The sequence below is a fragment of the Pteronotus mesoamericanus genome, unplaced genomic scaffold, assembly GCF_021234165.1.
Source record: "Pteronotus mesoamericanus isolate MK-2021 breed Mesoamerican mustached bat unplaced genomic scaffold, CSHL_Meso_final scaffold_651, whole genome shotgun sequence".
In the NCBI taxonomy this organism is placed as follows: domain Eukaryota; kingdom Metazoa; phylum Chordata; class Mammalia; order Chiroptera; family Mormoopidae; genus Pteronotus; species Pteronotus mesoamericanus.
The window spans coordinates 28,819,057-28,847,002 of NW_026555325.1; the positions used below are offsets into that span (position 1 = coordinate 28,819,057).

General features: G+C 36.5%; 1 protein-coding gene across 1 annotated transcript in view; it reads left to right on the top strand.

Annotated features, from left to right (window-relative positions):
* The window catches only part of XIRP2 (xin actin binding repeat containing 2), a 72,327-nt gene that overhangs the window by 25,173 nt on the left and 19,208 nt on the right, over positions 1-27,946 (top strand). Inside the window, exons 2-3 of the mRNA XM_054562397.1 lie at positions 468-628; positions 6,095-6,232. Of these exons, the coding sequence (XP_054418372.1) occupies positions 572-628; positions 6,095-6,232 (195 nt within the window). The 5' untranslated portion in view covers positions 468-571. The remainder of the gene's footprint in view (positions 1-467; positions 629-6,094; positions 6,233-27,946) is intronic.

The following is a 27,946-nucleotide window of genomic DNA, read 5'->3' on the forward strand; positions in this document are numbered from 1 at the left end:
ATTATAAGAAAGTTGTTTGTTTGTTTTTTTAACTTTGACTCTCTGTTACCTTATCTATGAATTTTAGAAAATAATGGCACCTACCTTATGAGGTTGTTAGGGAAATAAATGACTTAACACTTTTAAAGCATCTAGCATCAACCCCACACGTAGTGCTTCAGGAATGTTTGTAATTAACAGTATGTGTCTCTTAATAAACAACTATTTCTCATCACAGTAATTGCAGGAGTAGGAATGGGAACAATATTTTCCTTTACTGTTTGGATAAGTATATGCTCATGCATTGGCATTTTGTAGCTTTGCTTGACACTTGAAGAAAAGAGGGTGACAGTGGAACATCGAAAATATTGTGAAATGTTGCAGTCTGTTTTATGACCAGATATTTTAAATGCCTTCAGAATGCATAAGGCATGCTATTTTCTTCGCAAAGCCTGACACATGGCTGAGCATGCTACATTTCTTTTCAGTGATCATTGGCCCTCCTAAGCCTGCGAGTGGGTTTGCAGAAGACAGTGCCGCATTGGCTGAGGGTGTGTCGGATCTCCAGGAGGTGGTGTCTTTGAAGGAGCGCATGGCGAGGTACCAAGCAGCTGTTTCCAGGGGTGATTGCCGCAGCTTCTCTGCCAACGTAAGCTGCTCCTGGTGATCTTGTCTTCAGCAATGTGTTTGTTGTCTGTTCTTCATTCACCCTCTTTATATTGCAGTATAAGAATACTATGGGATAATGAGATAAAGTAGAGAAAGCACAGAAATAGTGTGACTCAAATTTGGAAGATCTAAATGTAAGCTTCAGCTCTGCTATTCATTAACTGTGTAAATTCGGGTTACTCTCTTAACCTCTCTCAGGGCTTCCGTTTCCTTAACTGAAATATGGGAATAACCATCTACCACAGAGGGGCTTAGTGAGGAGTCAAAGAGATAATGTATGTGTAAGCCATAAGGTACTGTATAAAGGTGTTATTATTCCCATCATTATCATTTAACCTATAGCTACTCTCCTTAGAAAAGTTGAAAATTAATTTCAAATTTTAAAAATGTGGGCCTGCGTGCCTCCCTCCTTGGTCTCATGAAGAGTTCATTTAGATTCCCTGGCAGTACAATTTCTTTTGCTTCTCTCATTTCCCTATATGTACTAAACCTAATAGGTGTAGGTTAATCAACATAGAAATGAGGGAGATTAGCAATGTGGGGACTCTGCTAAACCAATTATTATTATAGGAAACAGCAGACCTCAGTAAGACCGCTAATTTTTAGAGCCAACGCATAATAAAGTCATATTGAAAAGAAATTTTGTTCCATATTCTGTAGCCTTCATTCCCCAGGATTTGAGAGTCATTTTATTAGTAGCAGCTTTATAGCTTCGTGGCATATAAAGATGTTATTTTATAATTATAATCACTAAATTAACAAAATTGTTCCTTTAACCAATAGAAAAAAGAGACAGAATAGCTAAAAAGGGTAGAATTCTAAAATAGGCACTGTTAACATTTTAAAAAAATTATTTAGAGACAAGTCTGACTGTGCTAATCTCATTAACAATGTTACAATTCTAGATGACATTTAAGTTTTTACATAAGCATTAAAATCCATTTTAGATGCAGAACAGCTTTTGAATGAACGTAAAGAAATGACAAGCCCCTAGATCACTTCCAAAACAGATACTATCACTCCAGCGGCTCCTGCCATTCTCCTTAGATAACACCCTCTGCTGGATCAGCAAGGAACTTTAGTACAAATTAGTGTTTTAAAATGGTGGAAGGATTCTTGGGGAAACAAGATGCTTTTGAAAATACCTAGTTAAAGACTGGACATCCAGTAAATCATCTTTTATTGAGTAAGATGTTTATCTTTTCATGAACTATGGGAATATGCCATAAAACCATAAAAACTTGTATAGGGCATAATTTGCATTTATAATATACAAGAAAGCATATTCAAATTGGATACATGAAGAAACTAAATGATCACTAACACAGAAGGTTTCTTTGAATTTAATCTTTTATTGTATTTTTTTCCATTACCATTTAGTCCCTTTATACCCCCTCCCAAGCAATCACCACACTGACTCCATGTCCACGAGTCCTTTTTCCTTTTTGCTCAACCCCTCCACCCCTAACCTTCTCTCCTCCACCTCCATTAACTAATGCAATTCTATTCCGGAGATATTTTACATATAAGAAATTTAATAATCCCTCCCTTTCCTGCCAATTTACAAAAAAAAAAAAAAAACCTGAAGGAAAGTAATTTGTGGAGATCACGTAATGTGTAACAAAGCCATTCTCAGTTTCTAGTCTCTTGACTTCGGTACTCTTTCTACCATATTCAGCTTCCTCCTCTTGTCCCAGAAAGCATCTTTGGCTCAACAAATGACCCCTTATCCTATTATTTGGTTTGGCCCTAAGCGAATATTGTGAGAAGAAAAAAAAAAGAACACATATTATCTCAGAGAAATCCTGAGAAAATTTCTTTACCTAAAGAAATTCTTTAGGTAAATACCTAAAGAAAAGTAAAAACAAAACAAAACAAAATAAAACAACAAAGAAACTGCCCTTTTTGGTCAGCTGCATCAAATTCTTGCTCACTTTTTAAAAATCATGGATACTGCTTGTGACTAAATTTCCGTCCACACAAATAAACCAAATATTTTTATTGTATTTTTTCCATTACCATTTAGTCCCCTTATACACACCTCCCCACCACAATCACCACACTGTTGTCCTTGAACATGAATCCTTTTTCCCTTTTGCCCAATCCCTACACTCCCTAATCTCACAGCCTCTTAACTGTCATCTCACTCTCTATGAGTCTGTCTCCATTTTGCTGGTTAGTGTAATGTATTCATTAGGTTCCATGTAGGAGTGAAATCATATGGGGTTTTTTTTTTATGACTGGCTTATTTCATTTAACATAATGTCCTCCAGGTCCATCCTTACTGTCACAAAGGGTAAAACCTAAACCAAATATTTTATATGCAAAACCTGGAAGTCACTGATTAGCCCCAAAGTGTATCCATTGTATTTCAGTCACACTGAGATCGCTGACAATGATCAGTTTCTCACTGTCCTAGACTCAGCCAGATGGCATTTGGTTGAACCTAAATAAAAGTCACACTCATGAAAAGGTAGCAGACTGCAGAAACCCCTAGAAGAGAAGGAGAAGGTAACATTTGTCAAAAAACAAATTAAAATGCTAGAATCCGTGCTGGGCAATTTTATTTCCTTTATCTTTTTTTTTTAACACTCACAAGAAATCTTTGAGAATATATTGTTATTCCCAGTTTCTGAGAAATAACACTGAGTTTCAGGAACTCCAGTCCTAGGTTTTAAGTGTCAGAACCGGGATTAGAATCACCGTCTGTCCAAACCCCCAAATCATGTTCTCTCTGTTATGCCCTGGAACCCAAGGGCAGTTCATTGTAAAGGAAACTGGTGATTATGTAATATATTTACCTACGTTTAAGTGTAGGGTATTTAAATTAACTTAATATTAAACTAACATCATATTAGGTTAGGTTCTATGTTAGGTATTTAAATCCACTTAATAAGGTAACTTTATTATTGGCATACCCATTAGATTCTAAATTAAATTTAATTCTGACTCCAAAAATAGGAAACCTTGAATAAGTGTGCAAAATTTCAAAACCAAACAATCTATGTTATGTGGTTATTTACAAGAACATGGTTTAGTTGGAATGTTTAGTACTTGGTGCTAAACAAGGCAAAATGATGGGAAGTGGTCTCCATCTAAGCCAGCTAATGGCTACGGACTGCTCCCTGAATAATCCCTGCCATCTATCCCATACATATGGAAACCTTACATTGACAGTCTGTGCTGAACAAGAAATCCTTAGCACCACCTCTAATCTACAGTTAAAAGGACTTACCTCACTTAGGTGGGTGAGTAGCAGCTATGGTGTAGCAGCAGTTAGAGATAATGCTACTGATAAAAATAATCAACTGTATGCATTTGCTGTTAATTTGCTCTGATTACAAAGCACAACACTAAAGGAAAGAAATGAGTACATTGTGTTTTAATCCTTTTGGTAGATGAGAGTCAACCTGTTCAGTGTAGGAACTGATATTTCTGAGAAAAGGCACAAACTAGGAAAGTATCCAGTAATTAGCATAATTAGTGGGATTTACCAGATTAATTTGCACATAATTTGGACATTGTTTACACTTGTTGGAAAGTATAAGGTTCTTCTTAACAATAATTATCTTAATTTCTATAACTTAATATTCATATACGGGGTGGGGCAAAAGTAGGTTTACAGTTGTAATACTACTAAATAATAAATTACTAATTAATAAATAATTAAAATACAAGAATAAACTCTGTTTCCCATATTTGCAACTGTAAACCTACTTTTGCCCCACCCTGTATTTTCTATATATGATTAATTAAGGAAGGCCACTTATATAAATCAAATGACAGGGAGATTTAAAAAAATATCATAGCCTTAATTCACCCTTCCCCTTCATTATCTTAAATTTCAAAAGGAATGCCATACTCTTCCTTGACTTAAACAAGTATCAAATGGCAGTAGTTGACCAGGACTTATACACGAAGTTTGTTGCAGAATCTGATAGACTATCTCTAGTAAACACATAAGGGTACATTATTATCCATTCTTTCCATAGATCCAATGTGCATATTCTTAACAGTCCATTTAATTGGGAAAGGTTATGAACTTAATAAAGCAACCGCTTAAAAGCTTGTTAGAATTTAGATAATCTTGAGTATGAACATAATTTAGTCTCTCATATTTTGGTATATAAAGAACCCCAAGACAACAGCTGTGTTGTTAGTGTCTCTTCGAGAGAGACTACACGTAGGGGTAAAGGTTCCAGGCCCACGGAAGCCCACAGCCCATGGTATGGGAACCTCAACTCACCAGCATCCCGGGCATCCAGTTACTTTCACGTCTCAAGAATGTTATGTCAGGACCAGGCCAGGCCTCAGGAGACTCACTGTAATTTGAAGTGTTGCTGAGTCTCCTTCCGGTTATAAGGAGACCTGGAGGAGGGTGGGTTGGCCTGAGGCCTGTTTGCTTGAGAGTTGCCTTTTCCAGTGGGGCTTGAGTGCCTGCTGGGCTGCAGAGTGTGCTAAATTTTTAAAACCAAAGCCCTTGAGTTATAGCACTTCCCATAAAATCTGACAACACTCTGCAGTGTTTTTCAAGTTGTTCCAAATATTGCCAATTGAAATAGACTCTCTCATCTGTAAACTGCCAGTAATAGACTAAAATCCTTATGATCTTAACCCCACCCCGCCTCCCACCTATTCTCACCCGCCAACGCTGAGAGCTGAGTCCTGGAGTGGTAGAGCTGCTGTTTTTCTGCCTGACCTTTAAGGCTTATGAGGACTGACAGACAGCTGTGATTAAGACAGATATGAGTTCAAATCCCTGCTCCAACACTCATACCCAAACTGTGAGAACTTGGCAAGCTGCCTTGCTTTTCTAAACCTCAATTTCCTCATTGTAAAATCAAGATAATAATTGTCCATATCTCACAGAATATGGAGAAACATCAGATGACAGAATATGTATAAGTATATAGCCATTCACTGTGGACTATTATTAAGTAGCTGTTATTATTGCTGATATTAATACTTTTGCATAAGAGATACTCTGAGGCTCTTTTGTTTATCCCTAAAGATTTAAATACATTTTGGAGTGAGTCAAATGTTTTTAATATTCTATGTGTTGCCTATAACATTTGGGATTTTAATGATGACCTTATTGGGTTAAAATTGAATCCATTTTTCTAATTTCTACCAGTCTGTGTATTATTGGAGAAATGCATTTTAATAGTTCTAATCTCCAGACCTCAAAATCTGAGATAAGGAAAATTAACTCGATACTTTGAACATTCTTCTAACATATCAAAACGCAGATAAATGAGAAAATAACATGAGATTATTTTTGTTAAGGGATTCTTTAAGGGCCTACTGAAATAATTGTGTATATTAATATCTTTGTAAATATATAACCAATTGATAATTGTCAAATAGTAAAAAAAAAAAAAAAAAGCTGAGAATGCTATCCTGAGAAAATATAAAGCTGATTTTTCTTTTTCTTAAATTGTCCTAGATGATGGAGGAATCAGACATGTGCACAGTGCCTGGTGGTTTGGCCAGAGTGAAGAAACAATTTGAAAAGGACAAAATTGCTTCTTCCTGTAATACCTTTTCTCAGTACCAGTACCAGCATCAGAACAGATCTGAGCAGGTAACACTACGATAGTTAATGGATAAATCATGTATGATTGAAATGATCTCATTTCAGTGCCAGTGTGGGGACTGCCTGTACCATCCCTCCCACCCTCACCACCTCTTTATTTGTGCATTTATTTTAATTCCCTATGAACAAAAATGGTAAATTTTAAATGTTTTAGAAAACCATTTTTAAAGCATATCAGTGTGTTGATTTACTTGCGTGGAGCATTTTGATACACTCTTGGGGAAGCATGCTGGAATATTTTTCCTCTCGGCATCTAATGTTTCAAATATAAATGGAAATTAAAAAGCCTAGGTTAGTCAACAGGTAAATAGAAATGTTGTGTACAGTGTTTATATTGAGTCTCTGCTTCTAGGTTGTCATTCCTAGTAAACTATCCACTGGTTGTTGGCATAGATAAAATATGAAGCATTATAAAGCTGTTTATTGTGATGAGTTTTCTGTTTTCTCTAAAAAGCATCAAAAATTGACTAGTGGAAACTAGATGTTATATATAACTGTATAATGTTACCTTATATAAAATATTTCTTTTCCATTTTATTCTTCCATTATCATATATCACTAAATGTTATCATAGGATATAAGTATTTTTCTATGTAAGAATCTAAGTAATAAAACTCATTAGACTGAGCTTGGCACTTAAAAAAAAGATTGCATTGTAAACAGCTGTACTTAGGCCCATGTTTTCCATGAATAAAAAAGTAACCAGAGTATTTCTGAAATTTTGTAGTGGGAAATGAAAGTGTTTTTTTTTTTTTTTAAATCCTTAGGATATTTAGAGTTGCCTAAGTTTTAAAAAACGAGGCAACTGGGTCTATTTGGTAGGAGGGGTATATCAGATAGATTGATTAAAAATCTGATGTGAAAAAGTATTTGTGTTTTTATCAGGCTTTGTCTGAAAAGTAAAAAATGTGCAATATAGATAGCTTAATATTTACATTTATGTAAGATTTCTTTTAATTTTACTTAGGAAACATAATGTAAATAAGAAATTAAGGTTGGATATACTTGTGATCTAATATATAGTTACAACATAGGGGTCTTTAAGTGAGTCAATTATGTGTTTTTACTTGAAATTGGTAAACAATATGAAATAGAGTTATCGTTAATAATTTAAGCAACTACCCTGACTGGTGTGGCTCAGTGGGTTGGGCATCGTTCTGTGAACTGAAAGGTCACTGGTTCGGTTCTGGGTCAGGGCACGTGCCTGGGTTATGGGCCAGGTCCCTGGTTGGAGGCCTGCAAGAGGCAGCCAATCGATGTTTCTCTGGCACATTAATATTTCTCTCTCTCTCTCTCTTTCCCTTCACGCTCTCTAAAAATAAATAAAATTTTTTAAAAAATAAAAATAAATAATTTAAGCAACAGATTCTACATAGAAGTGTAGGTATTTACAGAGCCTCTGTTTTGCATGAAAGCACTAAAATAGAGTGTAAGGGCTGCAGGACTTGTAGATCCGAGCTCACAGGCCACTCCTGTCAGCAGCTGAGTGACAGGCACAGGGCCACATTCATGGGTGAAGGGCTGGGTGTTTGCACAGGGCCCCATTCTTAGAAGGACCCTGCACTTAGATTAATGCTCCACTGTTATCATCTTGAAATTCTTAATAATTTCTTAACAAGGGACCCACATTTTCATTTTGCGCTAAGTCAGGCAAATAATGTATCTGGTACTACATAAACCAAATTCATAACCCACTCAAGCCTCAGTTTCTGATGAGGAAGATGAAAAAGTGTTGAGTGATTTGTGTATCTTGTGAGATTACTATATAGGTCTAATATAATAACAAAGGACAATTTCTGTAAAAGTATTTCATTATCCATAAAACTTGGACTCTAATATTACAAGAGACAGAAAACCCAACCAAAAGTGGCTGAAACCAAAAGTAACATTGCAGACTGACCAAAAGGCAGTCTCATAGGAGAGAGGTTTAATGTTAGCTCCCATGGTATTCTAGAGCAGCTGACTTATACTAACTCTTTGATTATTAAATTTTTAGGAATTTTGCTAACTAGATGATGTCATGTTAACAAGTTGAAATTATCCATAATGAGGATATTTGTGCCAGGGAAATTAGCAAATGTAACAAATGAAAGATTTATTTTTTCCTTCCTTTCTTCTTTCATTCTTTCTTTCCTTTCTTCCTCCTCCCCCGCCCCCTCTCTTTCCCCTCTCCTCCTCTTCCTCTTGCTACTTCTCCTTCTCCTTCTTTTTCTTCTTCTTTTATTTTAAACCCATTTTTAAGTATGTATTAGCTTACCACTGATGTAAGGGCTGAAAAGTATGTGCCTAGCATGATGGCTAATCACAGAAACTGAAGTCAGATCACTTGGGTCCAAATTCCTGCTCCCTCACTTATTAGCTGTGTGATACTAGGCAAGCTTCTTAATTTCTCTGTGCATCAATTTCCTCAATTATAAAGCCAAGGGTATAATAGTACTTCCTTAATAGGTTTGTTAAGAAGATTAGATTAATTATACTTTAAGGTGCTTACAGCTGTGGCTCATTGTAAGCACTACACAAGTGTGTGGTTTGTTTTGTTTTGTTTTGTTTTTAAATTAAATATCCCCTTGATTGTATTTCTTCTTTTTTACCTCTGAGCCTTGCTTCCTCTGAACTGCCCCCATTCTCACCCAGATTTCTCCCAAATGGTTGTAAAAAGTGCAGAGAAAGAGTAAGAATTCTTTTTTCCAGAAGTCCCAGGAAAAGGCCTTACACATCTAACTGGCTCTAAATGGCACACACATGCCCCTCCTAGCGCTCACTGCTATAGCCAAAGGGAGCTGGTTGGCGGAGGCCTCCGCACCTGCTACCAAAGTGGAAATACTCAGCACACATGGTTATCAATGAAGAATAAATGAATATGAGGTAAAAACAAAGGCAGCCAAACAAACTATGTATGTTCACAATAAACTCCTTGTAAATGTAGTTTATTATTATAAGATGTAGTTGCTGTTCTATGAATATGAAATAGTAATGTGTATGGGAGAAGTAAACAACCAGCCATGAACTAGAAGTCAAATCTGCATGACTCAGCCTGCGGAGACCTCTCCGTTTCGTTATCTACATTTAGATGTGCTAATAATACCCGATAATTTCATGAGGAATAATTCATAATGCAATGTAACATAAGTAAAATATAAAGGAAATATATGTAAGAATAAACTAGTAAATACCGTTTATTGAACTGTATGCTAGAGTCTGTGGGAAAATGAAGGAAAAAAGTTACCTGCACCATAGAAAGTTAATAATTTTAATTTATAATGCTTATTGGAAATTTGAAATACATGTCCAATTTGGTAATAGAGTAGAAAATGGAGAAAAATTGTGTCTTAGATATTAACTCAAACTTTTAAAGCTATCGAATGCATTCTAAAAACTACTTGTCAGCAGCGATTGAAGACAGCATGTTTACTGGTAGAGACAGTTAATTCTGTCTTACCTAAGCTGTTGTCGGCTCTAATAGTGTTTCAGTCTCTTTGCTTGTTAAAAGTACCTGAGATTTATCTCTCTGCTAAGTCTGCCTCTGCCCTCCTATATATATATATATATATATATATATATATATATATATAATACACACACACATATATACACACACACATACATACATATATAGTTAACTTATAAAATTAATATTAATTTGGAAATCAAGTTTAATTAGAGTTAAGGACATTTCTTTTAGATTTCTGACATTTAATGTCACCATTAGTAATAATTTCCTAAGGTATAATAATTAAGTCCAATCTGCTTCTTTTCTTCCTAATGTATTGAAGTCGATGTTTCAGGATAATTAACTGACAATTTGATAACAGTTTGGGAGATCAACAATGAGGCTAAACAAGTTTTGAAAAGTAAACCATCTCTGGGGTTAAAGATTCCTTTTGTTTGCTGATTGACCAGACTATTTTATACCTATTGTAAAAAGGGGTCTGAAATAGAAAAAAATGAGGTACAAGGTATAGAAACATTCATTTATGCCAGGCATTTTAAATTTGGGATAATATCTCATTTCTATATTCTAGACAAGTCATGCTTTCTGGCTCTGCCTGTTTCCCATTTAAAGGTGTCACTGCTAGCCTGTGTGGTGTCTTCATGTAAATTAGAAAAAGGAGCCTCTCTGGACAATGGGGACCCTGCATTTGGGAGGTGCAGGCAGAGGGGTCAGCTTCTTAAAAGAATGTATTATTATTAGGCTCTGGTAGTTAGTACTAACCATTTTTAACATTACCCATTTAGATTCTGCTTTTCAAAACAGCCATTACTGATTCCAATACCTATGAATGAAACTCAACTCTCCTACGGGATTATAAACCACTCAGTTTGTCTCCTCTTGCTATTTAGGTTAGAAATATCACATCAGCATTGTTTCTGGCTTTGCCTCAGGGCTGTGTCCTTGCATTCCACGTCAGTGAATATATTTGTTATCCTTAATGGTAGAGCTAAAAGGACCATTTTAGAGGATGTTTTCAATCCACTTATTTCAACAGACTCCGTTTGGGAAGAGCATTCAGAATAATCCATCCCCTTGTGCTTGAAAGGGTGTGTTAAAATATGCTGGAGCAGATTAGAATAAATGTGGTATTGGCATGAAACCGCCATTGTCTCTTTTCTGCGTTCATTTTCACTTGCCCATTCTAATGCTTTGTTTTTTGGTTTTTGTGTTTTACAAATGCTTCTTCTTTTCTTTTTGTAAACAGCTTTACTGAGATGTGATTCATATACCTTAACATTCATCCTACCACTCAGTGGCTAGAATATTTACACAGTTGTGCAGTGTCACCGCAATCTAACTTTAGAACGTTCGCGTTTCCCCCGGAATAAACCAGGGGCCCATTAGCAGTCTGAGCCGTTTGTTCCTTGTGCTGTAGTCTCACACCCAGGCTTTGATTTTCACCTTCTCCTGTGAATTTCTTCTTCGTTTTCTTTCCCCCCTATGCATGCAGTACTGAGTAGCTCTTGGTTTTTTTATTGTGAAGTCCCAGAAGCCTCTTCTTTTCTGGAGTTGTTTCTGTATTACTTTTAAGTGGCTTAAGCAGAGAAGAACGGATAGAGCCCCCAAATATTTGGACATAACCAGTACAATACAGAGCTTAGGTAATTGTTTTCATGCAAAAATGGTTGTACTGAACCCATGTCAAGAGTCGGAAATATTCCTGACCTTCATTCCCTGCTGCCAAATCTGATGTGGGCCAGGAGGGAGCTGCAAGACAGTATGTTTCCTTTCACATCATCTGCTGTTGCAGAAATCCTAATGTCAACATTAGCACTCTGTGAGGTTATTTGGATTTGGAACAATCCCTGGGCAATTTTAGGTTGATAGAAATCATTTTTGACAGCTTGTGACCGATATAATCTGACATCTGCATGTTTCAGACTCTTTAAAGGTGACCCATAATTATTTTGTAGCAAACTAAACATATTTTTATCAGCTAAATGTCCACATTGCAAATCATTTTTCATAAAAGTGCTTTAAACCTACCTTTAGCTTTCTGCCAAATGTGTAATTTTTCAAGGTCATAGACTGCTATTAACAGCCACAATCTAGCCTAGATCTCTATCAACACATAAGGTTGTGACCAAAAGCATGTCTTATGTTGTCTTTTAATCATGCACACCAATTTTAAATAACTATTACAACTTAAAGTAACCTTACTCAAAATGAGTCAGGCTAGAGTAATGGTTAATCCTGTTGGCTCTGGAGTCAGACATCTCAGGTTATAATCTTCTGAGTTTGCCACCTAATCTCTTCTGTAATATGAGGATGAAGTAACAAGCATGTTTTAAGAATAAAATGAGATGGTCCCTGTAAAACTCTTACTATAGAGCCTGGCATATATGAATTGTTCAATAAACACCAGCTATTATTATCAGTAGTGTTAACACCAGAGCCGAGAGAACATCATCAAGTGATGATCAACATCATCACTTATCAAAGTCAGATATGATTCATCAACATTTTATGTATATGTAAAAAGACAAAGACGGATGACATCATTCTGTGCCTCACATCTTAGCTCTCTTTTCAGTTCTCTGGACCTGGGCATCTGTTGCTCAGGAGTAATCAATAACTTTAGTGCATATTTTAAAAGTTGTAATAGCAGGCCTTCTTTTGAGGAAAAGATGCTTAACCCTGATTCTACGAAATGACAAGATGAGGGAACATCTGGGAAGGCAGAAGAGAGGAATAGGCATAAAGTGAGCCTTGCACAGGTGCGCTGCAGCCCCGGGTTGCTGTCATGAATCAAAGTTTGATTTTTAAGTGGGAGCAAATGAATAACATAGCATTTAGTTTTGACGACTGCTTTATTCACCGTATTGTGACAAGATGTACCAAGAAGAAAATAATATAATTAATATATGTATTGAATCAGGCAGGAGAGAAAAGGCCACTACACTGCTTGAATAAATGAGGAAAAGGGAAAGAGTTGAGGGAGTATTGATTTTTGTCAGTTTCTACGAATGTTGTGGTTTCTCAGCATGTTTTAGCTGATGAATGGAAGGGAAAGAAAAGTATTTGTGAGTGATAAAAACTACCTCATGACATTTTCTGGTTTGTGCAATTGAAGCAATGAAGATAAATATATTCTTACAATTGTCTTAATGAAATATAGCAAGTATTTTTCAACTTAGAGTGCTAATATTTACAAATACTAAGAAACAAGGACTCCTATCTGCTGGAGAACTGTTTCTTTTCCTTGGAGACAGGCTAAGGAGTCATCCTGACCTTTTTCCAGATAGGCTGATGGACACACAAACCTTACATAGGCTGAGCGACCACAGCAGCATCCCAGTGCATGCTGAGTATATGCATGGTCTCAGGAAAACACAGATCAGAAAGGACACAAGCCTTGGCCTCAAGAGTCTCATGAGTAAGGCCAATAGGAAGATTAGACTTAATGGGTTTACTCTTTTAAAAATTAAAACTTTAGCAACAAATCTTTCACCTTGTTTCCCTTCCAAATGCAGACCCTTTAAGCTGTTTATCTTCTACAACTCTCTCTCAGTTCCTGTTTCTGAGTGGGCTTTGGTGAGGAAAAGAACATAAACTTAACTTTTGAATGCTGACTCAGAATCAGAAGACCAACAGTGTACTAAGTAAATCAAACAATGAAACAACGGCCTCAACCAAGTAAGGTCTATAATCCACTGAGGCCCGGCCTGCACGGGCTGGTTTACACAGAATTCAGCTGATTAGTTGTCTCTATTAACCAAAACATCCCAGTTTCTGACTGTGCCATACAGCATATCAGCTCTGCTTTACACTAGTCCTTCAGTTTTTCTTTCAGTTCAGCAAGAACTGGAAATACAAACTCTGATCCAGCTGTGGGTTTCTAGATGCATGTTTAATGAATTGACAGTTCTGGGTTGGGTTTTTTGTTTTTTGTTTGTTGGTTCATTGGTTTTTTTGTTTTTTGTTGTTTTTTTTCCTTTACTCTTGCATTCAAACTTATCTCAATTATGCTCATGATCACCCATCTTATTACTGCTTTTCGCACCTGTGTCCTGGCCACTGCTGCCTTGCCACTTTGCAGTGGTGACCTTCTAGGACTCCCTGTCTACCTGTGTCTCCTCTCTTCCTACCTATATGCACCTCCCTATAGTTCTAGAGGTAGGTCACGATGGCCATCCTGTACTTATTTGTACAGAAATTGAATAATAAACAGTTATATTTTGGGGACATTTCTTTGCTCAAGTTGTAAAATCAATTGGGTGCATTTACTACTGTTTGCACCAATATGGGGAAAACAAAGGCAAAACACAAACCAAACTCCGTGACAGCTTGTATTTCCCAGGATGAAAGGAAGAGAGGCTTTCTCTCCAAGCCCTGACAAACCATTAAGTGTCCCCCTGATTCTGTTAAGGCTCACATGAGTAAGGTCTGTGAAAGCCCCTACTATGTGCCTCTATCCCAGGCTCCCCTGGGTTGGAGTGTAAGAATGTAGTGGTAGTGGGTTTCAATAAGATCCCTGTCTGCTGAATTCTTTGTCACTCTGGATGTGAAGCAGGACATATTTTCAGAGCCCCTGACACATCTCCTCCTACCTCCTCCCTGACTGGATAAGGAATCAGAATCGAATCACTGTCCCATTAGGATGGGACATGGAATCTCCGTGGGAGCTCTGGTTCCCTAAGTCATGTAAGCCTTCAGTGGTCCTTAACTCTGGTAGTACACAACACTCCCCAGGAAGCCCAGGTAATTCTGACTTAATTGTTCTGGCAAATGATCAGGGATCAGGGAATTTTATAGTTCTCCAAGTGACTCCAAGGAGCAGCAGTGAGCATGAGAGGACAAACCCCAGCCAGGATTTGTTACCCCTGGGCTAACCACTCCACTCCTGGTTTCTCACCTGAGGCTTGTCATCTGCCCACCGCATTCTTCTTCACTCCGAAAGCAGGGCCTTTCTCTTCATTCTGACATTTCTCTTGCCATGCTTATTGCCATCAGTAGAACAAGGGAACTGCAGAGAATAGAGAAAGCAGGGGCTTAAACAAATCATGGTGAATATAATAAATGTCCGTCAGCCACACAACTAATTTACTAATATCCCAAACCCAATTAACTCCCTTCTTAATGGCAGAAAGTATTGAGTAGTTTCTGCATATGTACAAAGATGTATTTTAATGCTAAAAATAAACTAAATAACAGAATGATGTGAATGGACTAAAGAAAAATATCAAAACATTAAAAATAAACCAATTAGAAAAAAAGATTAGAAATTATCACCTTAGGCCACACACTAATACACCAATAATTACTAATTAAAACTGAGATTTAACTTCTTATGGGTTATTATAATCATTCATTAAACAACCTTTAACTGTATGAGATTATGCAATCTATACATCTAATGCCTCTGGAGTTTGTACCTTTGATATTTCTATACAAAAAATATTATTTTCTGAAAGACACAGAACTTAATTATAAAGTGATAAACTTTATTAAATCATATAAACATGCTCATAGTCATTTGACTATAAAATTAAACCAATGTGTGGTCTTCCCCCAGGGTTACACAGTGTGCCCATAAAGTACAGTAAGACTATTTTCAATGATCTACTGATATTAATAATATTACTTAAGAGCCATACACTGTAACTCTCAGCCTCTGCTATCCCCAGATGAAAATGATGGTAATTGCTAACTGTTTGCTGAGGTGGGACCATAAAGTCTCAGTCATGGTCCCTTTGCAACTTCCAATTTCAGCTTCTCTGCAGAATCTGTTGGTGTACGTGTTCTCCTGCTAATGCCTAGAGGGACTCACTCCTCCCGCCCTATGGCAGCACTGCAGGCCATCCCAGGGCATCATTATTAAGTGAAACTCATTCCAACCCCACACCGAGAAGACATCACAAAATGTTTGCCTGGGCCTTTTGTGAAAACTCTATCTTCTTAGTAAAATAGTGCAGTCTGTCCAGTGCACGCATTCAGCCTGCATTCTTTTACTGTGCCATTAATAACTAAGCAAACTAATCTGCCTGGTGACTGGAAGTGGTTTAGAAGTGACGCCAGACAAATGGTGCCCTGGCACTGTTTCTGAGGTGGACAGGATCTCGCTGGATAGTATGGATGCCCCTAAGTAAGACTGAGATGCTAGTGTGCGTTCAAGTGCTTCCACAAAACCTAAACTGGTTACTTTTCTTTCCACGATTCATCTTACTCTTTCTCCAAAATAGGATTTGTAGGAGCAATCTTTACCCCAGTTATTGAAGAACCACACGCACAGCTTCTCTTCTTCTCAATGGCATTGTGGGATTCCTGTTCCTGTAAACCTATTTGTTCTTATAGAACCCATTTTCAATTTCACTGCAGGAGACAAGCACACTTATAGTATACCTTTTATGTCTTTTAAGTAAAATGAATCTGGGTTGCTTTAGGGGAAAAGGAGTGGTACTGCTCTTATCTCAGGGCCAGGAATTGTTGAGGGCGTATCACCAGGACCCTTTCCCAACAGCACATAAGCACAGCACAGAGTTTCATGTTCTCAGTGTTGGGACAGATGCTCTCAAAAAGTGTTTGATGTTGATAAAGACGCAAAATGCAGATATTTTGTCATAATGCAATTTTATGTGTTTTTTCATGGGAGGGAATGGACATTTAGGGAAAGCTGGAATAGAAGAAATAATTTGTATAGCCCTGCCTTCAATAGGAAGTCTCATATTAGTTCAAAAATATAAATGTGCTCTTTGTATAATTATACTTAAAAGGATAGAGACAATATGTTATAATATACTAACTAAATTTTTTAATTTGTTATAATAGATCGGCAAGCTACAGAATTTTAAGATCTTGGATTTTGCTAGTTTTTGTGGAGCAAGGAAAATCATAATGAAAGAAATCATTAACACTGCAGAATCATTATGTTTGTAGAACTTAGTAAAATCTGCAAAATATTTTCCCACATAGTTACTTTTATGAAAAATGGGTGTTTTCTGTAAGCACTTGATATAAGCAGATATTATTATCTCTTTCTGCTTCTTTTGGGTCCAGTATTTCTCAAAATAAACTTATACTCATGGGTCTTCGATAATGATTAGATTGAGTCAGGCTTATCTATTTTAGGGGATGATCATTTGTTTATTAGTTTGCATAATTACAAATGAATTATCATGCTAAAAAAATGGAAAAACACAGAGCCTGAGAAAAGGAAGTGACATTAAGCTTCCTTGGCTGGGTGGCCCAGTCAGTTAGAGCATCATTCCATACACCAAAATGTTGTGGGTTTAAGTCCCAGTCAGGGCACATACCTAGTTTGCAGTTTCTTTTCCCAGTTGTGGTGCCAGCCAGAGACAACTGATCGATGTTTCTCTCTCACAATAATGTTTCTCTCTCCTCCCTCATTCTCTCTTGCTCTCTCTCCCTCTCTTGCTTTTTCTCTCCCTTCTTCTCTCTCTCTAAAATCAATAAACATAACCTCAGATGAGGATTAAAAAACAAAAGAAAGATTCTGTTGCTATTTCAGAGATATTGTTTAGAAAATTCATTTTTTCCTAGCTTCTATGCAAATGTCAGCATCACAGAACATGAAGTAGAATTGTATCTTTTTCTAACAGGCTTTTCTTGTGCTTGTTCTGTATCCCCCTTTGTCTTGAATGACATATGCAGGTATGGTAAGCAACAAGTTATTTGTTCATTTCTTCAGGAATCAGTGGAGGCTACTCCATTTCCAATGCTTCAGAAGAGCAGGGCCTGTTATATACCAGTTACCAACAGTGAGAGCCAAGCACTCGATCCACCTCCCTTCTTCTTGGGTAAATACCAGAGCCTTCTAGAGACATGGACCTACTATGGCATTTGAAATTCATTTCTTTTCTTTGGAGGACAAATTATAATAATTGAATACCAGAATTCACCATATTGTACAATGTTCAGAAACATTTGAAGGATATTTTGGAGACTTTGATGAAGTCTACTTTAGACTGAGATTCAGTTTGTGAGCCTAACATAAACATTTCTACCAGTATCCAAAAAAATCGGCCAGGTCTCTCCAAATCATATTTTCTTTGTTTTTATTTTCTTTTGGAGGATCAAAAGAAACTTTCCTTTTGTCCCTCAACTCCTTTCCTTCCTGTTTTTATTTTTTCTAGGGCTTTCATTAATACATAAGGTATTAATGAGAAAGTATACCATTATGAAAATAGAGAAAGAAAAGCAACGATTTATGAGAAGTAGGGTGTATGAAAATATATGGAGGAGAGAATTATAGATACATATAAAATTACTGTTTCTATATCACAATCAAGTGTAAATATGTTGATTCCCTCCTATAAAAACACTGGTGAGACAGGCAATATCATTTTGTACAAAATGCAGATTAAATTACTTAAACAAAATGACCATGGCCTCTGTATATGGCATCTATGCTCATTATAATATCACTTTTTATAATTTTAAGACGTGATCAGATATTTATCTTTTAGTGTTTCACACACCACAATACTTGAAATAAGTTTTAAATATCTATTGTCATTCCTTCTTATTAAAGCCTTTTTGAATCTCACCTGCTCTGACCCAGCCATACAGAACAAACTTGGGTTTCAGTCACGAGTTTCCATTAAGTGGGTGGGTGTTCTGTCCTTTACAATGCACTGGTATTGGTAAGCTTAATTGGGACTAAATCCAGTACAGGTCAAAGAGTATGTCCTTAAATTTTATCTGATTTATTACTATTAATCCAGAGGAGTTAACTAGCTCAATTTTTGTTACTTGCTTACATATATTTTTATGTAAAATAAAACCATTTAAACATCTTCTTAAAGCAAATAATTCTTTGTTCTTTTTAAGAATCTCTTTCGCTTTTAAAAGTACTTTAAATTCTGATATTGATTTTTTTATTTGTTGAGTCTTTGCACTTGATGACCAATATTACATTGATAGAAATGATGTTTTCACTGCCTCTCTAACCCTAAAAGAAAGAAAGCAAAATATCTAGTTACCTGATATAGTAGTGAAAAAGATATTATGATGAAAGATCCAGTGATATTTTAAGAATTAATATGCAATGAAAATTACTGCACATGATTATTAATTTTTGGATTCTTTGAAGACATTTTGTAACTGTGCAGTTCTTTAATGCGTTTTGTTACTTAAGGATAATGGCTCTCCTTTCTTGTCCCTATTTTATTATATTTTTTTAAATTATCTGTATTGGGGAATATTGGTTATATAAGTTTCCAGTGTACAAGTTTATAATACGTCATCTACATACTTCATCATGTGCTCACCACCTAAGGTCTAGTGTCCTTCATCACCGTAGCTTTGACTCCTTTACCCTCTTCGTCTGGCCCCAGTCTGCTTCCCCTGTGGTCACCGCCACACTGTTGTCCGTGTCCGCTGCCCACCCCAGCAAACCAATGTCTCTTTACCAAATTACTTTCCTGTGTAAGTCAGGCAGATGCTGATGCTTAAAATTAGAAGCCAGCAAGAGATTAAATCACTATGAACGGTGGTATCAGTACATAAAAGATCACAAAGCCACTCTCTGGTCATGTTTATAAAGAATACTTTTACGTCCTGGGGGCCAGAATAATTTGGAAGAGTTATAATATGCACAGGCACCTTTTTTGCTTATCTCTCTCTCTGAATAATGCCCACATGTGCCCGAAATCCATTTCTAGTGGGGGAAAAATGTATGTATGGGAAACTGCTTCCTTTTTAGTTTTGGGGTTTAATTCTGTAATGAAAAATTCATGGTAAAATTCATTGACATAGCCACAGACAATCTACTTTCATTCAATTATTTTTTGGCCTTCTTTACTAAGTATGCCTACTAGTTACTGGGAATATAGCAGAAACAAAGCAAGTGTGCAATGAATATTTGTTAAGTAAAGATATCAAGCACCAGTAGAATTTCACATATATTAACTTACTTTTCACAATAACCTTCTGAACTAGGTGCCATTATTATTACAATTTTTGGACAATTAATGAACACATGGCGTGTCTTAGTGACATCCAAAGAAAAGGAGCAAATGTGATCATAGCCAGGAAGGCTGGCTCCAGAGTCTGTGCCTTCACTTTTTTATTCAGCGGATAGTCGTTAGGCATCCACCATATGTCAAGTACAAAAGATTCAGTGATGAGCATGATATTATTTTGCCCTCAAGGAGCTCACTTTATCAGAGAGACAGCCATATAACAAATAATTACAACTGCAATATGGTAGCTTCTATGAGAAAAATATAAATGAAGTTTGTTGGGGGCACAAAGAGGTTGTGATAAACTTTGCTCTGGATAAAGGATTGTCAGGAAGGACATGTGAGGGCAAAAAATGCTTCAGCTGAGACTTAAAATAATTTTTAATGAATAAAGAATTGCATTATAGGCTAAGGGAACAACTTATGCAAAAAGTAAAATAGCATGATATTGAGGCATAAAGCTTGAGATGTGGGCAAAGGCCAGATAACAGAGAACATTATAAGCAGTGTTCAATTTTGGTTTTTTACTTTATTCTAATGCAATCAAGAACCACTGAGGAAACTTACACAGGGGAATAATATAGGTAGATATGCATTTAAGAAAGACTTATGGCTGTATAGGATTGATGTAAAGGGGGTCAAGGTTAGAGAGAAGACTATATGTTAGGAGACTACTGAAATAGGAGATTAAATATATACATGAGGACTTAAATGAGTCAGAAGTTCTAGAATAAAGAGGGCATATCCTCAAGAGATAAAGATAGAACTGGCAGGACTTATGAATCAATTGAACATTGGTGAGGGAAGGCTAACAATGAAGAGGTACAATAATTCTGTTTCTCTATCTGGGTTTGCATTAAGATATATGTTACTTTTGGATTTCTTTTCCTTTGGAGTATTTTCAATCTTTGTACAAGCTCTTTCTTTCCAATTTCACTGCTCCCTAAGACTCTAAGTTTTAGCCTCTTTTATTGTGTTTTATGTTTATTCATATCCTAGTGCCTCTTTGGTTTTAAGATGGTGATGTGTATTTTAGATTGAAATATGTGTGTGTGTGTGTGTGTGTGTGTGTGTGTGTGTGTGTATCTTCAACATGCAGCTACATAAAATTTCTGGAAGGTATTCTCTACTGAAAGTTGAATGTTTTTATATGATTCTGTTTTTTAGTTTGTAAAAGAAATATAACTTACATAACTAATTAATATGTTAAATGGCCCTGTTGAGGGTACATCTACATATTCTTCTTATGAATTTTTGGCATTTTTGAACACTAGAATCAGGCTCCATATATAATAATTTTCAGAAAGCTGAGGGCATTCAGGGTTCTAGGAGTTAAGGCTGGAATTGCTTACTCAGAAATCTTTTTTGAAGTCAAATATTCCTACTTTTAAATTAAGTATTAAAAAGTGATAGGTTTTGCTCTTTATCGCTAAATACGACCAAAGCATAATTGTTTTGAGTCAAGAAAAAGTTGAAATTAATTGAATGATGACACTTCTCTCATATATTTATACAATAAACCTGTATAATTCATGCATGTGTAGGTATAATAAATTTTGTCTCAAAAGAATTTCATGCTAACTGAACCTTTTTATTCTATTAAATATAAATGTGTACATTTTTATATTTTGTGCAGATATAGGCATAGAAGGAAAGATAAATGACTGACAGGTAGGTAGATAGGTAGATAGATAACAGATAGATAGAAATATAAGCACAGAAACTTTTATTAAAAACAATACTGACAATGCCTAGCACAATGTTATGGAGAAGGTTGATGCTCACAAGCCGTTGGTTGAATAAGTAAATGCATGTGTGAAACTATATAAGATCACTAATGTTTAAGGACTCAGTGATTCTAAAGGAAAAAGTCACTAATTTTTTTAATGTTTTTCATCACTATTCTCTTAGCATGCCAGTAGTCCAACTAGTACACACTCATGGCTTTGGGCAGGACTGCAACTAAACCATGTAGAATTGGAGGCTTTACTTCTGAGTATATTGAGTTATACAAAGAATCAAGATTAGCGGGGGTTTGGTCAAGGTGGTGGAATAGGTAAATGCAGTACTAGGAACCTCCCACAACCACATCAAAATTACAACAAAGCTACAAAACAACTGTCATTCAAATCTGCCTGAAATATAGCTGAAGTCCTATAGCTAACATAAAAGTATACATATAAGGCCTGTCCAGAAATATCCAGCCATATAATATTAAAAACATAGACATCTATTAAAGAAGATACAAGATACAAGAAACACTGTACATAGGACAATGATGCCTCAGTCCCCATCAAAGTAGGCACTTTGAGACCTCACACAGTTCTCCCAATCGCCATCAGCAGCCCCATGATCTTTTCCTGAATCTCATTGATGGTCTGAAATCTATTCCCTTTCAAAAGGTGATTTTAGTTTTGGGAAAAGCCAGAAGTCACAGGGTACCAAATCTGGGCTGTAGGGGAGCTGAGTCATCTAGATGATTTGATGTTTTGCCAAAAAAACTCTGCATAAAATGTGATACATGAGTGGTCACATTGTCATGATGAAGCTGCCAATCACCAGTTGCCCATAGGTGTGGGCTTCTGAACCATCCAAATAGTTTCTGTGGAGGAATGTTTAAGCCAAATGCAAAATTTGATGCAGATTCATTTCTCTACTTGCTCAGCCATTTTGAATGTGACCACCACACAGTACACATGCTCATTCAGTGACCTCAACTGTCTCCACTGACTAGTACAGTGAAGCCATCATTGTTCATAAATGCACATTCCAGTCCACACTCCTTATCTACCAGGTTACATTGATGTCATGCAAACCATTCTCATTATATTACCAACAACTGGACTTTTTCCAGACAGCCTTCATATAAAGAAGCCACATTGAGACTGGTAGGAGGGGCAAACACACAGAACAGGCTGGTCTCACAACCCTGTGTGGTGGTTAAAAATGAGGTGGGGTATCTTTGCTGTTGGCAGTATCCCCTGATGGGCAAGGGATCCCAACCCCACACTAGGTATCCCCAGAACAAGATTCCAGTGCCAGGAAGAGAAGTCCGAATAACTTCTGGCTGAGAAAACCAGCAGAGATTTTGACTGTGTGAGATAGAGGGCTCCTAAAGTCCCAGGAATTCCCCTTAAAGGGCTAGCACAAAGATTCACTCAGACTCACTCACTCTGAGCTCTAGCACTGGGGAAGAATTTCAAAAGGCACCAGGGACATACGAAGAGGAACTGAATTGCCTGGCTTCGGGATGAGGGCTGGAGGAAGAGCTTTATCCCAGGAAGAAGTGCTAGCAGAGGCAACTGTTCCATTGCTTGGCCCTTTCCCTACAGAGGCACTAGACAGGCCCCATATGTAATTCTCCAACAACCTGGCTAATACTGTTAGCCAGCCCTGGTGGTTCACTGAGACCTTGCCCCATCTAACTGCAGGTCCATTCAAGCATTTCCAGTGGCTTTTCCATATAAACAAACAACATCTGGCCTTGGCATACCCCATACCTCTTGGTAAGTGGCCCCAGACCTGATACCAGCTACAGCTGGCCTTAGTTCACAGCTTGGCTTCTCCCAGGCACCTTGAGTTGAGAACAAGTAGCACCTACCTGCAGATCACTTTGTAGCTCATGCTTGGTGTCCTGGGCAGGGCACAGGAAGGAGCTGACCTTTGCCTGCACCTCTTGGGAGGCCCCAGGGCCAGCACACTCAGAGGAAAGCTTCAGACTGTGCCAAAGCATCACCCAACCACCTCCACCATTGACACACTCAAGGAGCAGACTCAGCGTGTATCAGAGCCCCAATGGATAGATTTCTGCTCTTTGTGGTCATTGCCAGTCCTTGCAGCCAACCAACCTAGGGGTAATTCTCTACCACTGACAACAGTCAGGGCTCAACTACAACAGGAAGGTACACACAGCCCACACAGGGGGTGCAGCTGGAGTGCCTAGCTCAGGTGATTGGGGAGCCTGTGCCACTGGGCCCTATAGGACACTTACTACATGAGACCATTCTATCCAGACTGGGAGATGTAGCAGCTCTACTAAATACATAGAAACACACTGAGAGCCGGCCAAAATGAGGAGATAAAGAATCATGTCCCAAATGAAAAAACAGAAAAAAAAATCCAGGAAAAGAACTATACAAAATGGAGACAAGCAATCTACCAGATTCGGAGTTCAAAACACTGGTTAGAAGGATGCTCAATAATCTCAGTGAGAACTTCAAGAAAGAGATAGGAAGCATAAAAATGGAGATAGAAAACATAAAAAAGAACTGGTGAAATGAAGAATATATTACAGGGAAACAGAGTAGATGAGAAAGAGAATCAAACCAGGATTTTGAACAATAAGGAAGCAGAAAATACCCAATCAACACATTAAAAAGAAAAAAGGATCCAAAAAAATGAAAATGGTTTAAGGAGCCTCTGGGAAAATTCCAGGTGTACCAACATTCATGTCATGGGGGTTCCAGAAGAAGAGAGAAAGCAAGGAATTAAAAACCTATTTAAAACAAATAACAACTAAAAACTTTCCTCATCTGGTAAAGGAAATAGACATTGAAGTCCAGGAAACACAGAAAATCCCAAACAAGATGAACCCAAAGAGGCCCACACCAAGACATGTCATAATTTAAATGCCAAAGGTTAAAGATAAGGAGAGAATCTTAAATGCAGCAAGAGGGAAGCACTTAGTTACCTACAAGGGAGCTCACATAAGACTGTCAGCTGCTTTCTCAACAGTCACTTTGCAGCCCAGAAGGGGTTGGAATAAAACATTCAAAGTGATGAAAAGCAAGGACCTACAACCAAGACTATTTTACCTAGCAAAGCTATCATTTAGAGCTGAAGGACAGGTAAACTTTCCAAACATGAAAAAGTTAAAGGAATTCATTGCCATGCAACTGTCATTACAAAGATGTTAAAGGGTCTTCCTGAAGAAGAAGGAGGAGGAGGAGGAGGAGAAATGAATAATAAAATGGCAATATATACATATCTATTGTCCATATGTTCATCACAGCATTATTACAATAGCTAAGATATGAAAGCAATCTAAATGTTCATCAATAGATGAGTGAATAAAGAAGTAGTGCATATATACAATAGAATATTTCTCAGCCACAAAAAAGAAAAAAATTTGCCATCTGCAAAAACACGAATAGACTTAGTGTTGTGCTGAGTGAAATAAGTCAGAGAAAGACAAATGCCACATGATTTCATTTACATGTGGAATCTAAAAACAAGATAAAGTAACAAGTAGAACAGGAACAGACTCGTAGATGCAGAGAATATTTAGATGATTGATAGGTGGGAGGGGGTCTGAGGAAATGGATGAAAAAGATGAGGGGATTAAGAAATACAAATTGGTAGTTACAGAATAGTCATGGGGATATAAAGGACAGCCATAGGTAACAAAGCCAATAATATTGTAGTAACTTTGTTGGTGTCAGATGGTTACTAGATTTACTGGGGTAATCATAAGTTATATGATGTGTAAGCACTGGGTTGTACACATGAAACTAATGTAATATTGTACACCAACTGTAATTGAAACATTTTTTAAATTAATTAAAAGATTTTTTCAAAGAATTGCAATTGCCTTTATTCTTCTTTCTCCTTGATATTTTCCCTATTTGTGTAAATTAAATATAAGGGTAAAGTATTGTTTTTCATTGCCATCATAAATATCTCAACTTCATTTTTTGATGTCATAGTAATTTTGCCCAATGCATTCGACTGCTGTTTCTACAAGATGCATGAAAGCACGTCAGATCCATCAACTCAATGAACAATTCTCTAAAAATAATAGTATACAAACTATTCCATGAAAATCTTTTTATTAAATGGCTATTTGGAAATATATTTTCCTATTTTGAAAGGTTCTTTACATTTGTGTATGTGATTGCTGCCTTTGTGTATATTTTGATTTCTGGGTACAGACTTCTCTTCCCTCTGGTGATGCCAACTACTCTTATAGCATCACAGAACTCCCCACATTTTTTCAAAGATGCTCTGATACTTGCAATTTTGTCAAAAGGCCTCTTTATAACTAGTCTTTGTAAAGTGATTGACATATTATTGTTATACACATTAGCTTCAGTAACTCTTCTACCAATTATGAAATATTCAGAATCAAAGATTGTTGGCCCTGGTGGGTGTGGCCCAGAGGATTGAGTGCCAGCCTACAAACCAAGGCTTTGCCAATTTGAGTCCCAGTCAAGGCACATGCAGGGGTTTTGGGCCAGGTCCTCAGACGGGGGCACACAAGAAGCACCCAAACATTGATGTTTCTCTCCCTCTCTTTATCCCTCCTTTCCCCTCTCTAAAAATAAATAAATAAAATCTTTTTAAAAAATAATAAAGATTGTCATTTGAAATACCAAAACATAAAATTGTAGAATTATGTGGAAACATATTAGAATTAATTTTTAAAGTAGATTTTTATAAAATCATAAAATGTTCACATTTCTAGGGGGGAAATGTGACTATTTGCCCACACATTCACTCCTTAATTTTGGAGGGGCATCTACTATCTACCAGGAAACTAAACATTGGCATTTGACATTTGAGGATCCATGAGTTCAGTTAAAGGTGAGTTTCATATTATCAAATAATGACTGTGAAATATGATAGGTAGATAATAGAGTTATGTACTGAGAGTACAGAAATACAAAAAAAAATAATAAAAGGAGCAGAAATAGATAACTCAGTTGGGAAAAGTTTCAAAGAGAATATAATATTTGAGCCAAGACTTCAAAGGTGTATACGTGACTATGGAAAGAGGCTTAACCTGAAACTCAAACCTTAACAATGTCAAATTGTATGCTATTCGTTGTTAAAGTAAACTTTAAAAAAAAAAGAGAGAGAGAAATCTCAGGGCACAAAAAACAAAAAATCATGTTTGAATTTGAATATATCCCTCTCTAGACAAACACAATATACCAACCACAAATTTCTTATGCTCATCACTTAAAAGAAAAAAATAATTATTCTTCCAAACCTTGAATCCATTGACATTTTTGCTAAAATAAATAACATGTTTTTGGTATTGTTTATATCTGTTTGACAAAGATGAGAGTAATATTAATATATCATAACTCTCTAGGTTTATTAAAAGTGAGATTAGTGATGGGTAAAATTGCTTAATTACTGGCATTGAGCATGAAATGCTTTCTCCACTCTAGTGAGGCAGTTATTAACTATTCTGTCAGTCTTCCATCACATTTTTTTTCCTAGTGGCTGTACTTCTAGGAATCAAAATAATAGTGACTTACCATAAAAAAAGTCTGTCCTTTCATTACTCATTATACTAGAATGAGTTTGCATTTTTTTTGGTAGAAATGTACATTGCCTTTTTCTATTATAATAATAATGACAAGTTGAGTAGGCAGAATGTGAACTCTTTCCTGTGCTGTAGCAATCTCCTTAAAAGAAATGTATATCAAGCATAGATTTTTGTAATACACTTGGCTAATACATAAGTTGACATCAGATAAGTATGAGCTATACAAACATCATGATATTGTTTTTCAGTTGTACCACATTTCTCTTGTAGATTCCAAAATTAGAGTACATATATGATCTGTTTTTATTTCATTAAATGGATAAATTGGATGAATAAACCAGTTTTAACTGTGATTTAGTGACTTATCCCAGATAAGCACATACTCAGCAGAGGAGGGAGTTAGTACTAATCCCCCATTTCTGGATCCTGGTTAATTCACCTTTGACGAAAACTGCATTTTTTCTCTTGCAGCCTTATCTCTAATTGAATTTAATTTTAGGGAACCAATTTCATGAATTTTTTTGTATGAATTTACATATGGTGTTCTGGCCAGATTTTTTTTTATTATACTTTATTTGATTAATTTGATTTCTTCCTGAGCATTATGCTGTTTCATCCTTTTACCTAACCCTACACTCTAGAGACACCAGTAATTGGGAAGAATGAAAGTCAGACTTAAAATCCAAACAAAAAAGTTGCAAGATTATAGAAACAAAATCTTGTATTTTAATACAGACTTTATATAAATTATACTAACCAGGGGTCAGTAAAACTGATGCATTGAAATAAATATATCAAACTAATGTGGCAATTACAGTCTGTTTAGTAATAGCATGTTAAGTGCTAACGTAGAAACTCAGGACTCTAAACTTGTGCTGTTTATGTTGTGTCATCTCTTACAAGAAATATATATTTGAAAATGATAGGCATAGAGTGTTTTTACTCCAGTAGACACATATTAAGTATAAAATGTTTGCCTCAGAAAATAATTTTTTAAATGTATCGAACAA